Source organism: Cebus imitator, unplaced genomic scaffold, assembly GCF_001604975.1.
Source record: "Cebus imitator isolate Cc_AM_T3 unplaced genomic scaffold, Cebus_imitator-1.0 Scaffold32, whole genome shotgun sequence".
NCBI lineage: Eukaryota > Metazoa > Chordata > Mammalia > Primates > Cebidae > Cebus > Cebus imitator.
This window is the reverse complement of record NW_016107347.1, coordinates 6,350,522-6,367,173: the sequence shown is the minus strand read 5'-3', so window position 1 is coordinate 6,367,173 and position 16,652 is coordinate 6,350,522. Positions and strand designations below refer to the sequence as shown.

The following is a 16,652-nucleotide window of genomic DNA, read 5'->3' as shown; positions in this document are numbered from 1 at the left end:
TGAAGGTATTAGGACCAGAGAAGAGGTTGGAGTAGCTGCTGATTTTGGAAATTACATACTGCTCTATCATTTCTAGTACATAGCACAGGGCCAGGCACACACTAGCTATTCAGATCTTTGGCTAAATAACAGCATTACTCTATTACTCTGTTACTGCATACTGAGACTTTTTGGCTGAAAGTCTGAGTAATTTTTTTTTTTTTCCTTTTAGTCAGGGTCTTACTCTGTCACCCAGGCAGGAGTACAGTGGTGTGATCTTGGCTCACTGCAACCTCCACCTCCTGGGTTCAAGCGATTCTCCTGCCTCAGCCTCCCGAGTAGCTGGGATTACAGGCACTCACCACCATGCCCGGCTAAGTTTTGTATTTTTAGTAGAGATGGGGTTTCGCAATGTTGGTCAGACTGGTATCGAACTCCTGACCTTGTGAACTGCCCGCTTTGGCCTCCCAAAGTTCTGGGATTACAGGTGTGAGCCACCGCGCCCAGCCATGTCTGAGTAATATTATAAAAAGTAATATATGGCATTTGGCTTTGTGACTTTTTTTAGAATATGAAAAGTGGTATTTGGGAACATAATTACAATAGAATTGCTGTATAATGTGGTATAACTCATGATGCGTGATATATGACTAGAAAGTGAATTGTTCTAATTTAAATAGAACACTATTGAAGTAAATTATCTTATGTTTTTAAAGTAGTTCTCAAATTGTATTCATGCTAGACGAATTATCTGGCTGATTGTTTTAATAGAAACATCTCTACATTGGCCAGACACGGTGGCTCACACCTGTAATCCCAGCACTTTGGAAGGCCGAGGTGGGTGGATCACAAGGTCAAGAGATTGAGACCATCCTGGCCACCATGGTGAAACCCTGTCTCTACTAAAAATACAAAAATTAGCTGGGCATAGTGGCACGCACCTGTGGTCCCAGCTACTTGGGAGGCTGAGGTGGAAGAATAGCTTGAACCCAGGAGGCAGAGGTTGCAGTGTGCCGAGATTGCATCACTGCACTCCAGACTGGTGACAGAGCAAGACTCTGTCTCAAAAAAAAATAAAAAAATTAAAAAAGAAGAAAAGAAGTATCTTTACATTTAAATGTCTTTGATTTCTTCATCACCCAAATGAACTGACTTATTAAATTCTTATGTTCAAAAAAATTTTCATGTGGGAATAGACCATCCTAAAGTAACATCTACAACAGTTCTTTTAAACTAGGACATGTTTAAAGCTTCATATGACTTATGGCATTAGGTTGAACAGTCAAGAAAGCATTAATGGGATTTCTTTTTCTGATAATATGGCTCACCAATTCAATTATAAAACATTTAAAACATATTTGATTAAAAAAAAGTCATGACAACAAAGGGTCATTTTAAATGAATTAGATAAGTCTGCAAATGGAATGAGTAGGAGACCAGCGAAATGAGAGAACTTTGAAGCCACTGGATGACCTGGGGACATACACATACACAGACCTAGGTAACCTGGAATCTTGGAGTAAAAAGGTGCTGGGGCCTAAGATATAGGCTTCCACAGTTTGGGGAGCCAGATTAGAGACTAGAGACTACGAAAAAGGTGAGCAAGTATAAAGAAAAAAATAGCATTTACCCTGCAGAAGTAGGCAAAGAAAATTTTGTCTTTGGTTTTGGCACAGAGGAAAACAGCAAAAAAAAGTCTTTTCTGAGAATTTGTGGCCACTCACTCACCTTCATATGCATTTGGGGTTTAAATTAATACTGTTTGCATGATCTGAGAGAGCCTAAACTGAGAATTACAATTTAACGTGGACTGGGACTTTAATGTGGCAGGTGCCTGGCAGAACCAAACTGATACTCTACCTGGAAGAAAATATTTCCAAACACATTGCAGAGAATTGCCACAGAGCTATATAAGATAGGAAGCACAGCATCAGAAACTACTGTCATGACAAAATACCAGGAATGAGAATCAGTAAAAACAGTATGTCAAAGAACTAAACCCCAAATACTTCATTATTAGAATATAAATGCATATTATTAAATGAGTATTTTAATATTGTTTAAAGGAACAAAAGAAAAAGTTGAAAATATGAATAAGGAACAAATGACTATCAAATTGACCAGGCACTTTTGAAAGTAAACCAAACTGAAAATGTAGAAATGCAAAATAAAAAAGCAAAAAAAATCAATGGAAAGGTTAAATAGCAGATTAGACACTGAAGAAGAGAAGGCAGGTCTGAAGCTATTATACAGAAAGCAGCTCAGAGACAAAGGCATGGAAATCGTGATTAAAAATGTAAGCTATACAGGGAATACATTTCAGAAAATGACAGAGGGAGAATGGGGAGAAGTCAATAATTAAAGTGATCAGTGGCTGAAATTCATTTGAAGAAAGATTGGAATCTTCACATTTTGGAAGCCCAACAAATAAGTACAAGGAAATCAATGCCTGGGAACATGGACTTAATGTAGAAATGCAGAACAGCAAAGGCAAAGATCTTAAAATAGGAACCTGAAAACACTGTAATAATTAAAGTGCTAAGGGAAAACAATGGCCAACGTAGAATTATATTCTAGTGAAACAGTCTTTCAAACATGAAGGTGAAATGTAGTTTCAAGGCAAATAAAAGCAGGGAGTTCACCACCAAAAGACACCACCCCTCCAAATAACTTTGGAGGATTTTTTTCTATTCTTGGAAGATGTGAGATAAGAAGGAACACAGCTAAATAAAATGGTAAGTATGGGAGAAAATCTAAACATACAATGATAATGTGAAAAAAAAAAAAACAATGTCTAATTGTGGAGTTTAGAAAAACCCTAATAATATCAGGGTAGTACTAAAATAGTGTACTACCATTCAGTGTGAGTGGGATGGAGATAACTAGATTTAAAGCCTCTTAATGGCCTTGTATTATTTGAGAAGAAGCCAAAAAATAGGATTCCAGTAAATATGAATTTTAAAAATTAAAGCTTAACATCAAAAGAATGAAAACAGTAGAAACATCTAAATGAAGAGAGGAAAAATATGAGATGAGAAACAAACTTTAGTCAATTTAACAAAAGGCAAAAAAGAAAATGTGGGAAAAATAGCACAAAATATTGTAAAATGTTAGAAATCTAAATCTAAATAATCATAACAAGTATTAATGGATTCTTTTTTTTTTTTTTTTTTTTTTGAGACAGAGTCTAGCCCTGTTGCCCAGGCTGGAGTGTAGTGGTGCAATCTCAACTCACTGCAAACTCCACCTCCCGGGCTCATGCAGTTCTCCTGTTTTAGCCTCCCAAGTGGCTGAGACTACAGGTGCTTGCCACCACGCCCAGCTAGGTTTTGTATTTTTAGTAGAGGCAGGGTTTCACCATATTAGTCTTGTCTCAAACTTCTGACCTCAGGTGATCCACCTGCCTTGGCCTCTCAGAGTGCTGGGATTATAGGTGTGAGCCACTGAACTTGGTCAAGTCTATTCTTAAATTAAAAGACACAGGTCAGCCTGGAAAGATAAATAAGATTTATCTGTATGAAGTTTAGAAGATAATACTTAAAGGATAAGGTCAGAAAAAGATTGAAAGTAAACCATCGAATAAATAGGGAAATACTAATCAAAATATTTCTTGTATAATGATATTGTCATGTATTTTATGGCAAAATATTGGCTTCTGAGAGAGATATTACAGAAATAAAATTTTGATTTTACCAGAAAGCTATAATTTTCAGTTTGTATAAACCTAATAGCCTAACTTCAAAGTATAAAGACAAAAGCTGACAGAATTGTAAGAAAGTTTTGACAAATTCATCATCAGAGTAGGAAATTTTAAGATTTCTCTCAGTAATTTTTAGATTCAGCAGAGAAAAATAAGTAAGCATGTAGAAGATGGAACTACATTATTAACAAGTGTGATTTAGTGAATGTATATAGAACCCTGTTCTTAATATTGGAAAATATAGCTCTTCCCTCACCCCACCCACCAAGTATGTATTGAACATTTGTGAAAACTGTGCTTTAGGCCAGGGTCTGCAAACCTTCTGTAAATGATCAGATCATAAATATTTTTTACTTTTTGGGTCACATGGTCTTTGTTGCAGCTGTTGAGCTTTGTTTTTGTTGTGGAAAGCAATGATAGATAATACACAAACACATTGCTGTGGCCTTATTCCAACAAAATTTTATTCAAAAATATGGGCCAGTGGCTGGATTTGGTCTGTGGGTCCTAGCCACTCTTGCTTGAGCCTATAAAAGTACCAACACATTTTCATATTATAGAGGCTACATTATCTGACTAAAGACATCATAATGGAAATTTTAGAAGTATTAAAGTTTACAGAATGCAGCTAAAGCAGGGCACAGAGGAATATTTATAGCCTTAAAGGAATACGTTAGAAAAGAAGAAAGCCTGAAAATTAGGGTACTAAATATGTTATAAATTTAAAAAAAGAAAATTGGAATAAATTCAAGCAAATGGATGAATGCAAGCAAAAGGAAATAAGGACAAGAGCAGAAGTTAATGAGATTAAACCTAGCAAATCCAAAGTTCTGTTTTTTTTTTTTTTTTAAGACTGTGAAGTTGATAAAATTCTGACAATATAGACCAAGGAAAAAAATTGAAGCATTAATAAAACAATATTAGGAAGAAAAAAATGGGTATACTAATGTTGCTACAGATTTTAAAGCGTTAAGAGAATTCTGTGAGAATCTTTTGCTCAAAATTTGAAAGTTTAGATGAAATGGGCAAATTATTACAAAAATGTAACTTATTCAAATTGGCTGGAGATGAAATTAAAAGTAACAAAGTTCTAAATAAAGAAATTAATTCAGCAACCTGAGATCTTTCTAAAAGAAAACAACAGGCTTAGGTAGTGTTTCAGGTCTTAAAGGAATGTTATTTGAATGATCTGCAAATTCAGAGAGCTGAAACAAAACCAAAACCCATCTTATGAAATTAGTATATTCTGAATACTAAAACCAAATATGGACATTATGAACGAGAATAAGTACTGGTCTCTTTCACTCATGAATATGAATTCAGAATTTTCAAACAAATATTAGCAAACTAAGCTATGATAAGAAAGATGAATCCAACTTGGACATTAAGTATTTTTATAACTAATCAGGAATGCAAGGGTGGTATAACAGCTCAATAGATATAGAAAAATCATTTAATAAAGTCCCACCATGTTCACTCATGGTAAAAATCTTGGCAAACTTGTATTAGAAGGAAACTTTAGGCCAAGGATAATGGTTTAGGCCTATAATTGCAGCACTTTGGGAGGCTAAGGTAGGAGGGTTACTTGAGGCCAGGAGTTTGAGACCAGCCTGGGCAATGGAGTGAGACTTCATCTCTACAAAAAATAAAAACATTAGCCTGGCATGGTGGTGTTGTAGCCTTAGCTACTCAGGAGACTGAAGCTGGAGGATTGCTTGAGCCCAGGAGTTCAAAGCTACAGTAAGCTATGTTCATGCCACTGTACTACAGCCTGGGTGACAGATGAGACTTTGTTTCTGTTTTTGTTTTTTTTTTTAAATCAGCCAAACAAGGAAACTTTCTTAACCTGTTGAAATCCATCAAAAACCTATAGCAAGCCTGGTATTCAGTGATGGAATAGTAGAAGCATTCTTTTCTTAAAAAAAACAAAAAAACAAACAAACAAACAAAAAAACAGATATAACGAGGATAGTTGCCTTCACTGCTTCTATTTTATATTAGAAATATATAACTTATTTGTAAGTTATTTAAAATATATTTTCAGTTGGAAATTGTAGCCAGTGAGATGAAAGGTATAAGAGTTGGAAAGGAGGAAACAAGGTGGCATTATTTGTAGATGATACTATTGTCTACGTAGAAAAGTCCAAGGAGTCTACAGAAAAATCAATAGTTTAGCATAGTTGATGGATATGAGGTAATGATTAAAAATAAATATTTAAGTAAACCTAAAACCAAAATCTATTTTTAAAAAGGTAACATTTATAATTTCACAAAAGGATATAGAGATAAGTGTGAACAGACCTGTAATATCTTTTTTGAGAAGGTGGTAAGATTTTATTGAGTGAAAATTAAACATCTTAAATGGAGAGAAAAAATATTTTCAGATAGGGTGACTGAATATCATAATTATGTCATGTCTTCACAAAATGATTTGTAAATTCATGCAATTTCATGCAAAATTCCTATGGTTTTAAAAATGAAATTTGGAAACTTATTTTAAAATTGCAAAAGACGTGTTATCCTGGAAAGTTGGAGAAGAACAAGTTGGGGGCAGGCGCTTCATCTACACTATGTAGTATTATATTATTGATGTCAATAATTTATAATTTTATGGAATGGTAGCTTCACAGAGATAGATAAATAGACCAATGAAGCAGAATATAGGCACAGAAACAGACCTTTGTGGAAACTTAATGTATGTCAGAGTGGCACTGCACATTTGTGGAAAAAGAATAAACTATTCACTATATATTGCTGAGACAATTGATTATCAATAACAATTGATTATCAATATGTAAGAATGAAGAATATATGGGAAATAATGAAGTGGAATCTCTACCTCATACCCTATACAAAAATCAATTTCTGACAAAGGCTTAATAAAAATAGCCAACACTTACGTAGAGCATTTCATATTCTTGACCTTGTTCTAGCACTTTATATACATTTACTCTTTTTATCACGTCAATTACCCAATTACCTTTATTTTTTAAAATAAGGAAACTGAGACAAGCAGAGAAAAGTCAAGTAATTTACCTAGGGACACAGTAGCAGAGCCACATTTTAAAGGTCATTTGGGTTCCAGTGTCCGTGCACTTAACCACTATGCTGTACTTTTTCACTTAAATGTTCAGAACAAAACTAAAATTTTCAATATAAGGGCATTTGTTTATGACTATAGGATAGGGAAGGGTTTTTTTGTTTGTTTGTTTTTTTGTTTGTTTTTGAGATTGGGTCTTGCTGTGTTCCCTAGACAGGATTCGAACTCCTTGCCTTCAAGTCGTCTTCCTGAGTAGCTGGGATTATAGGCTGTTTCTTTTTTTAAGGGAAGTATTTTATGTTTATCATGAAGGCAAAACATAAATTTGGCTAACTTAAAGAGCTTCTGTTTATCAGGAGACATTGGAGAAGATATTTCTAATACTTATAATAAGACAGGATTGTACCCTGTAACTGAAAGTATAATTTCTACCATATTAATAAAGTATAAGTTTCTATTGCTGCACATCCTCTTGCATGGTTGGTATTTTAGACTTTTAAAATTTTTCTGCCAAGCATGGTGGCTCATGCCTGTAATCCTAGCACTTTGGGAGGCCAAGGCAGGGGGATCACTTGAGGCCAGGAGTTCAAGACCAGCCTAGGCAATAGTGAGACTCCATCTCTATAAATAATAATTAATAAACATAATTATTATAATCAATAATTATCAATATATAATAATAAATATTATTATTCTGATCCTGGTGGCCATAAAATGGTATATGTATGGTTTTAACTTGCATCTCTTGACTTTTAATGAGGATAAGCATAATTTCCTATATTAATGGCCATTTGTGATATTCTCTTCAGTTAAGAACCTGTAGGAGATGGAACATGGGGCTGACAGTTGGCACTGTGTTGAGCTTCTGAGAGGTGATGTGATTCTACTTCAGATACTACTGAGCCTGTGCATTTTATAATACCAGAGAAGGCAACTATGATCAGATCTCCTGCTCTGGCTAATTTTTTATTTCTAGGAGATTTTTCATTTGTTTATTTTCATTTAGAGCTGTACCCTGAGTCTTTAAATAGAACACTATAAATTTGCTGGTGCAGTTCATAACATTTGAAAAGATTAACATTTGGTTTATTCTCTCTAAATCCATAGCTATTAGGAAATAACCTAAAACTTCAGGATTTACTTTGCAGAAATGATTTCCTTCTAATGTATGCTCTCTCAAAGGAATTCAGAATCCTGTTACATAAGAGACTATACAGCTTTAATCCCATTCATTGATATTTAGTGACCAGTTAAACTTCAAAAAAATTTTTTTTAATTTCCCTAATTTAAAAAGTAATAATATGTGAAAAAATTTGGAAAATACAAACTCATAGATGACAACAAAAAATTTAGAGAGCTGTGACTTAACACTTGTGTTATATTCTTTTGTTGTCTTTTTTTTTTTTTAACTTTTGTATACATAGTTGAGAATAACAGCCCCGTTTTAAAAGAAGAGCTTTAACTTCTTGCTGTGCCCCGTAAAAACCCCACAGGTAATCATAATTATTTAGAAATTTAATCACATAGAAGTTGAGTCACAATTTTTTATTTAATTTTATTACTTATGTATTTTCTTATTTTTATTCTTATTTCTTTCCTGGGTGTGATTTTTTAAAAAGTTGTAGCCACTTTAAATTCTTTTGAGAAAGGAAATGGAAGCATGTGCTATTTACCAATTTATTGTCTCTGAGCTCCAAATTCATCCTTCATTGCCCTGATTTGTGATACTAGAGCTGTACCCTGGTAGCTGTACCCTGCTACCCAGAAGATAGCAGCCTATCTTCTGACCGCAAATGCATAAATGAACCCAGCCAGAACCAAAATAACCACTTGCTGAACCTTGTACAAATTGTCAACATGAGCTAAATGGTGGTTGCTGTTTGCCACTACATTTGAGGGTTGTTAGTTAATCATTAAAAGCATACTGATAGGTCAGGCGAGGTGGCTCACACCTGTAATCCCAAGACTTTGGGAGGCTGACGTGGGAAGATGGCTTGAGCCCAGGAGTTTGAAATCAGCCTGGGAAACATGGTGCGACCCCCCCCCCCCAAAAAAAAAGCATATAAGTTATACTACTGTATTTTCAGTGCTTAGAACAACACCTGTTACTTAGTAGGTATTCACTAAATAGTGAATAAAACAAATCAGGCCAGCCAAAACAAGGAATGAAACAAGACCATTCAGCTTTTACAGCTTCTTAGTGACAGAATCTCCTCTGTTCTCTGTGCCTTTCTATGCTTTATAAAATACTGCATTATAGCACTGGTTAATGTTGAATTGTGATTAGAAATTTATCTCCTTAGTAAGGTATTTGAAGACAAGGATCAATTTCCTGTTTATCTGTTGCCATTCAACAAATGTTTATTGTATGCCTACTGTTTCAGTTATTGTGCTGAAATAAACAGAACAGACAAGGAAGTTTCTTGCGTTCACGAAAACTTATGTAAGTAGTATTTTTAGTCATACTGCTTTTTAGCAAGGCTTTGTTTTATCATTTTGGCCCCAAACCATTTTTTATCCATGAGTCTTTTTTTTTTTTTTTTTTTTTTTTTTTTTTTTTTTTTTTTTTTTTTTTTTTTTACCTCATTTTGCAATCCAGCTAGGCATGGAAGGGAACAAGGAAAACATGGAACCCAAAGGGAACTGCAGCGAGAGCACAGATTTTAGGATACTGCGAGCAAATGGGGTGGAGGGCGCTCTTCTGAGCTACAGAAGGAATGGTCTGGTGGTTAAGATAAAACACAAGTCAAACTTATTAAAGTTGTCCACAGTCAGCAATGGTGATCTTCTTGCTGGTCTTGCCATTCCTGGACCCAAAGCGCTCCATGGCCTCCACAATATTCATGCCTTCTTTCACCTTGCCAAAGACCACATGCTTGCCATCCAACCACTCAGTCTTGACAGTGCAGATGAAAAACTGGGAACCATTTGTGTTGGGTCCAGCATTTGCCATGGACAAGATGCCGGGACCTGTATGCTTTAGGATGAAGTTCTCATCATCAAATTTCTCCCCGTAGATGGACTTGCCACCAGTGCCATTATGGCGTGTGAAATCACCACCCTGACACATAAACCCTGGAATAATTCTGTGAAAGCAGGAACCCTTATAACCAAATCCTTTCTCTCCAGTGCTCAGAGCACGAAAATTTTCTGCTGTCTTTGGAACCTTGTCTGCAAACAGCTCGAAAGAGACGCGGCCCAAGGGCTCGCCGTCGACGGCAATGTCGAAGAACACGGTGGGGTTGACCATGGCTGATACTAGAAGGCTCCAGGCGGCGGCGGCGTCTGCAAAGCTATCCATGAGTCTTTTAATGTTATATTCTTGCAAAATTTTTAACTTTAGTCATCACTTTTGATTTTTATAGTTACATATTTAGTTGTTATGCGATACAAATGTTTTACATACTAAGTATGTTTAAGTTAATATACTATTTTCCTTAGCAGTTAACCCTTTTCTTGGTTATTCACTTTTTTCCCTGTTGGGACTCCATCTCCAAGAGCAGTATGTCTTACATAGTTTAGGATTCAGAGTTGAAATTCTAAATTCCTTTTACTCAAGGAAAATTAGATTTTAGTGTTTCATACAATGCCAAATACATAATGAACACTTAATAAGCGTTTGTTTGTAGTAATAGTCTCTTTGGTTTTCTTTGTCATGTAATTTCACCAAAGATGGCTATTTTTTATTGAGTTTTAAATGCTTACATGAATTCTTGACCCTTGGCATAAGTATATTTTTTCATTGTGGATCACAATAATACTCACTTTCTCTTTTCCCTGTCCATTTTACTCTTAAAAAATATTAATATGTAAATTTGAAAGGGTTGATTTCACAGTTGCTTACCAACTTGAAGTGTTTTGAAAAATGAAGTTAAGGAAAATTTAGAGAAGTGATTTATTACCTTAAAAGAATTAATAGTAAGATTCTTCTTAATATGTTATTTCATAGTCATGTCATTTATTTATTTACCAATTCATTCATGGTTCAGCCAGTCATCCCATTTAATAAATGTATTTAAGTGCTTTTCATATGTTCAAGATGTTAGTATTATGAAGAGGAATTAAATATAGTTGTCTTTAGGGAGGGATGTCTTTATATTTAATTTATATTTAAATCTTTCTTTAAGATTTGAAATATTACAGAAGGCTAGAATATAAACATTTATCAGGTGGAAAAAGGGAGAGCAAGGAACTGCAAGGATCTTAACCTTTTTTAGCATTCAGCTTTACCATTCTATAAGATGTATTTAGCAAATAATCTGATATTTTAGACTGAAAGCATGAAGCTGTAGATCTTTCATAAATGAAAGATTTTTAGAGGTGCTTATAGCATCTGCTAATTACTCTAAATCTTTGTGTCATATATTGTTGCAGTGAGTTTGTGAGGATTGAATTCAGTATTTAGAAATAATGATCATTGTAAAGCATGTATACAAACGTGCATCTTATGAAGGTTATGTCAGATGAATTAGTTAATATCCGAATAGTTCAAAATCATGAATAATTATTAGAATTACAGTATATTATAAATTATTTTAACTAGAGATTTAGGGATGTTATAATTTGATAACAGAAAAGGGCTGAATAACAATCATTTTCTCATTAATCTCTTTACAGTTCCAGTGTGTTGTGTAAGAAATACTTTTACATGAGTGAAATATAATCGCCTTCTCTCTCTCTCTCTCTTTCTGTGTACATACGTTTTGTATATAGATGACCAAATTAAGACATGAAAACATTAGTTAAAAACCAAAGATTTCTCTAATGGCCAGTTGGTTTGTAATAATGATGGAGATGCTACATGGTAGCTCATATATTTACATGCCTAAGTAATTTTTATTCTGTGCTTTTATTTAAACATGACTAATAAACTAATCTGCAGATCAGCAAGGAGGTTTAAAGTATTCAAAAAGCAAAAGTTAGGCCATTTAGGGTTTACTTTTTTCAGTTACTTAAAATGGAAAGGATATTATTTAACCACTGAGCTGGGTAATGTTAATAGTTCATGGAGGATGCAGAATGATTCTTTTTTCTCTTTTGGTGCTCCTTTAATGAATAAACATCATTTTCTAAATATTGTCAACGGACCTTGGAGAATGGAATTGTAGCTGTACAACTTATGTTAAAGTGAAGTTACTTTTACAATTCTGTTTTTTTTTTTTGCAAATTTTATTTTAAGGACAGTCTTAACAAAGTCATTTAAAAGATCCATTTCCATTTTATACTGCAGGGGTTCCTACATTCAAAACTATTCCTTGGAAAGTCAGTAATTATGTATTGTTCTGCCTATTTACTTTTACTAGGTAAATTAGATTCTATGTTTTATATAGAGTCTATTCCCAAAATAAAAGATACATGTGTCTATATTTATTAAAATGTGGAGAAAAGTAAATGGGTCCTCTTTTTACTCCCTAAAACATTTCAACTTTTCTTAAAATACTTAACAATTAATAGAGGTGTTTGAACAGGACATTAATAGAGAAGATGTCAAGTAAAAATAAAATCAATATTGTACCAGATATTTTAAGACTGTTTTAAAATGAGATAGTTAAAAGTAACAATCTTAGAAAATATTTTTTATCTCCCTTTATTTCTTTGATTATCCGCCCCACTCCCATGCTTAGCCTAGTTTTTATGTACTTTTATTTAATATTAATATTTTAAAAGTTTTAATATTCGTTTGCAGTCTTTTCCTTTCCCTTCCCCCCAAAACAGGCTTGGAACTAAACTCATTTTTATTAATGTTAAATTAGAATAGTAAAGTTGGAATTAGAGCACGTACATGTTATTTTTTAAACTGATTACTACTTCAGTCGTTCATAACTGTCTTTATTTTTCTAGACCCTTGCTCTCCTCCTTTTTTTCTTCCTTGCCCATCTTATCTTATGAGTAATTTATGTTTTTAAGTGGTTTTCTCCCTAGATAATAGAAAGGGAAAGAAGATAGAACATAAATAAGGATTATTTAATAATTTTCATTCACTTATTTATTATTTAGCTATGTTTGCCACTGGCAAAAATGTTTATCTACTATCTTTGTATATTGAATAATACATTATTTTAAACAATATATATCAGTTAGTCTTATCAGTCCAAAAGCTTATAGAATTAATCTTTTTTCTCTTCCTTTTCCTCTTCCCCGTCCTCCCCCCTCCTCCTCCTTCTCCTCTTCTTCTGCTTCTGCTGCTTCTACTTCCTCTTTCCTTCTTGTTTCTTCTTCTTCTTCTTTCTTCTTCTTCCTTTTTCTTTTCCCTTCTTCCCTCTTCTTTCTTCTTTTTTTTAGCATGTAGAGACAGGGATCTCTCTATGTTGCCCAGGCTGGTCTCTTGTTGCCCAAGGGATGCTGTCACCTGAGCCTCCTGAGTAGCTGGAACCGCAAGCATGAGTCTCTGTGCCTGGCTCTGCCAGACTGATGCAGCAATCTTTTTGTTTGGGGATGAGGAGACAGGGTTGTTGCTATGTTGCCCAGGCTGGCCTCAAAATGCTGGGCTTAAACAACAAGCCCCCTCTTCTTGTTACTCCCCATTACTAGCTCCAACTGTTCCTAATTACTTGTAGTCCCGAAATACAGTAGTGCCCCGTATCCTGAGGGGATATGTTCCAAGACCCCTATTGGATGCCTGAAACTGCAGAATACTGAATTCGATTGCTGGTAATCAGAATATGTTTCTGTTCACATCTTCTACCTATAAATTTAATGCCTTTTCTATCTCAGCTAAGCACTTATCACATTCTGTGGCTGTAACTTTTGCAGTTTGAGGTGCTATATTATTAGTCTGTTTTGTGTTGCTGTACAGGAATACGTGAGGCTGGAATTTATAAAGGAAAGAGGCTTATTTGGTTCGCAGTTTGCCAGGCTGTACAGCAAGCATGATACCAGCACCTGCTTCTGGTGAGGACCTCAGGAAACTTTCAATCATGGTGGAAGGCAAAGTGGGAGCAGGTGTGTTGCCTGGTGAGCGAGAGATCAAGAGTTGCCAGGCTGTTTAAGGCAACTAGCTGTCACGTAAACTAATACAGTGAGAACTCACTCATTACTCATCACCTCCCATTAGGTTCCACCCTCCACATTAAGGGTCACATTTCAACATGAAATTTGGAGGGGCAAACATCTCAACTCTATCAGGTACAGTAGCAGAACTGGTACAAATACCTTTTTCTTCACAATTTTGTAGATATAATATTTGCTGTTACTGTAGATCTTAGCAACCTCAACATTCAGTTATTTTTTCCCTTGTTGAGAACTTTTTACCTTTTCACTTATGAGGAAACGCTTTAGGGCTTCTCTTTGGCATATTCAAATTGTCAGCATCAATATTCTTTAGCTTTGGGGCCATTATTAAGTAAAATAAGGGTTACTTGAATACAGGCACTGTGATACCATGACAGTTTATCTGATAAGAGAGCAGGCTACTAAGTAACTAATGAGTGGGGAGCATATACAGGATGGACATGCCAGACAAAGGGATGATTCAAATCCTGGGTGGGATGGAGTGGGACAGCACGAGGTTGCTACTCTGAGCAGTGTGCAAGTTAAAATTTGTGCATTGTTTATTTCTGGAATTTTCCATTTAGTATTTTTGGACCAATACTGACTGTAGGTAACAAACTGGTAAGCAAAATTGTGGATAAGCAGGGATTACCATATATCCAGATTTCTTTTTACTCTGTGCTGTTGCACATACTGTTTCCTCTACTGAGAGCATATTTCTGCTATTGCCCTTCCCTTTCTCATCACCTGGCAAGCTCTTTTTAGCCTGCTCAGAGGTTATTTCTTGAAGCCAGTTTGTTACACTTCCTCCTTTTCTGTGCTTCTACTATAGCATCTGATGTATGCCTCTAACATTACTATACTGTTCATATTACTATAATGTTTATCACTTCACTTGACTTTGAGCTCTGTGAGAACATAAATAGATTCTTCACCTCTGTTCATGGTTTGGACAGAACACTCAATTGTTAGACTGGAAATGAGAAAGGAAACTAAAGTTTGAGTGTCTCTTATGTGCCAGGGAATGTGCTTGTGTTGTTTTAGACACAATTGAATAAATTCAATTGCTAGAATAAATTTTGTAAGAACATATTGTCATTATTAACATATTTTATTACTTATTATCTCCATCTTATAGTTCAGAAAACTGAAATTAATTAATTTCCCCAGTTATTAAATACTAGAGCCAGGACTTAAACCAAGGCCTGTTTTGACTCTATAGTCTCTGGTTATTTCGTTTTTCCATGCTGTTTCTTTGCTACTAGTGTAATAACTGATGATGTGATCTAGTGTCATGTAAAGGACATGGACTTGGACATCATACAGATCTGGTTTTGAATTCCAGTTTACCATTTAACTAATGTTGACAAGTGTCTTAATGTCTATAAATCTCTGTTCCCCCCTTTAAAAATGTGGTTGTTGTCATTATCTGCTTCAGAGGATTGTTGTGAGAATTAAATAAAATAATATATTAGACGGTTTTGTGCAGTGCCGGGCACATGATACATGCTTTATAGATGGTAGTTGTATCTTATCTGATCAACAGATAAGTTGATCAACAGGTAGTTGATCTTATCATAGCTACAAGCAACAGAAAAACTTACAGTGGCTTAGCAAAAAAATTTTTAACTTCGCTTAGTAAAAAGTTTGGAGGTACTCTACAATGACTTAAGTTTCTTTCTTTCCCATAGTTTTAGGATATCTGTGAAGTTGCAGGTGTTACATTTAAAGTAGAAAAAGGAATGGTGTTACCTGTGTCTATATCTTTTATTAAAAGAGAAAAAAACATTTCCAGATGTTTCCATTACATCTCACTGGCTGGAATTGGTTACATGGACTAGTATAATAGCTTAGCTGCTTTCCTAACTCCAGTCTTGCCATTATCTAAGCTGTGAAAAACACTGGAAAAGTGGAGAACAAGGTGGTTGTGATTAGACCAACAATTCTTCTAGGGATGAGCACATTGCTCCCTCATATAGAGTTACTGAAGTGTCTTCTACAGTACTGGTGGTGGTGGTGGTGATAATGCTGTGTGATGACATAGCACTGAAAGCCATTGCAAGATATGCTTATCATTTCATTAGTCTGAAGCAGTTAATAAGTAAGCATTATGCATTGTTTTAATCCATATCACACAAAGACTAAAAGTAGATCAGCTATGTCCTTATATTTAAGTAAATTGGCATTTCAGTCATTTTCCTATCTCATTGGCTTAAGAATGCTTGAAAAAAAAAAAAAACCGCTTCTGTTACTTCTTCTGATTGTTCCTACCCTCCTGACACGTAGGTCAAACAACAAAACCAAGTGGACAACCACTGCTACCAGGTGTACAACAGTGAAACCTCGTAACATTGCTGGAGCCCCTCTGATAGTTTCTTGGCTGCAGCTCTTTTTGGAGATCTATAGCTTCAATGTCAACTTCTGAAAGATAATAGTATTCTTAAGGCTGCTTTTTCTACTGCTAGTATCTCATGTTGAGACTTCCCCTTCCACCCTTACTAGACTCAGTGAAAACAGTGGGATCTTCTGTAGTTCTGCCTCCTACCACCCAGCTTCTTCTTATTGCAACCTTCCACAATTATTAGATCTCCTTTCTCACCCTGTTGATTTTTGGCTGATTGGGAGAGAAGAGGAAAACTCAAGAGTGAGTTTTGCTGCTTTGCCAGTGATTGGGAGGATATGTTACCCAGATGCTCACTTGGATTCTGGAATGAATTTTGCCATAGAAACAGTGGTATAATGGATGTTTGGGTTGTGTGCTATTATTGCTTCTCTAGTTCAACTACATTTTGGCTTTTGAGGACTGGCCTGAGATCTATACAATACCATTATATATGATTCCTATAGGGAAATACTTTATGACTGCCAACCAATTTTAAATCAAACATTAAGAGTAGAATATATTTTTTTTTTATTTTTTTTATTTAGCTATTCGATTTGGAA

The 16,652-nt window shown here is 35.0% G+C and overlaps 2 protein-coding genes across 3 annotated transcripts in view; one reads left to right on the top strand and one right to left on the bottom strand.

Annotated features, from left to right (window-relative positions):
- MAGI3 (membrane associated guanylate kinase, WW and PDZ domain containing 3) overlaps positions 1-16,652 on the top strand; it is a 289,692-nt gene that overhangs the window by 37,871 nt on the left and 235,169 nt on the right. The window lies entirely within an intron of this gene.
- Positions 9,253-10,039, bottom strand: LOC108301193 (peptidyl-prolyl cis-trans isomerase A). Its single transcript, XM_017524277.2, has one exon. It carries the CDS (start codon positions 10,018-10,020, stop codon positions 9,475-9,477), a length of 546 nt encoding a protein of 181 aa, XP_017379766.1. The 5' UTR covers positions 10,021-10,039; the 3' UTR covers positions 9,253-9,474.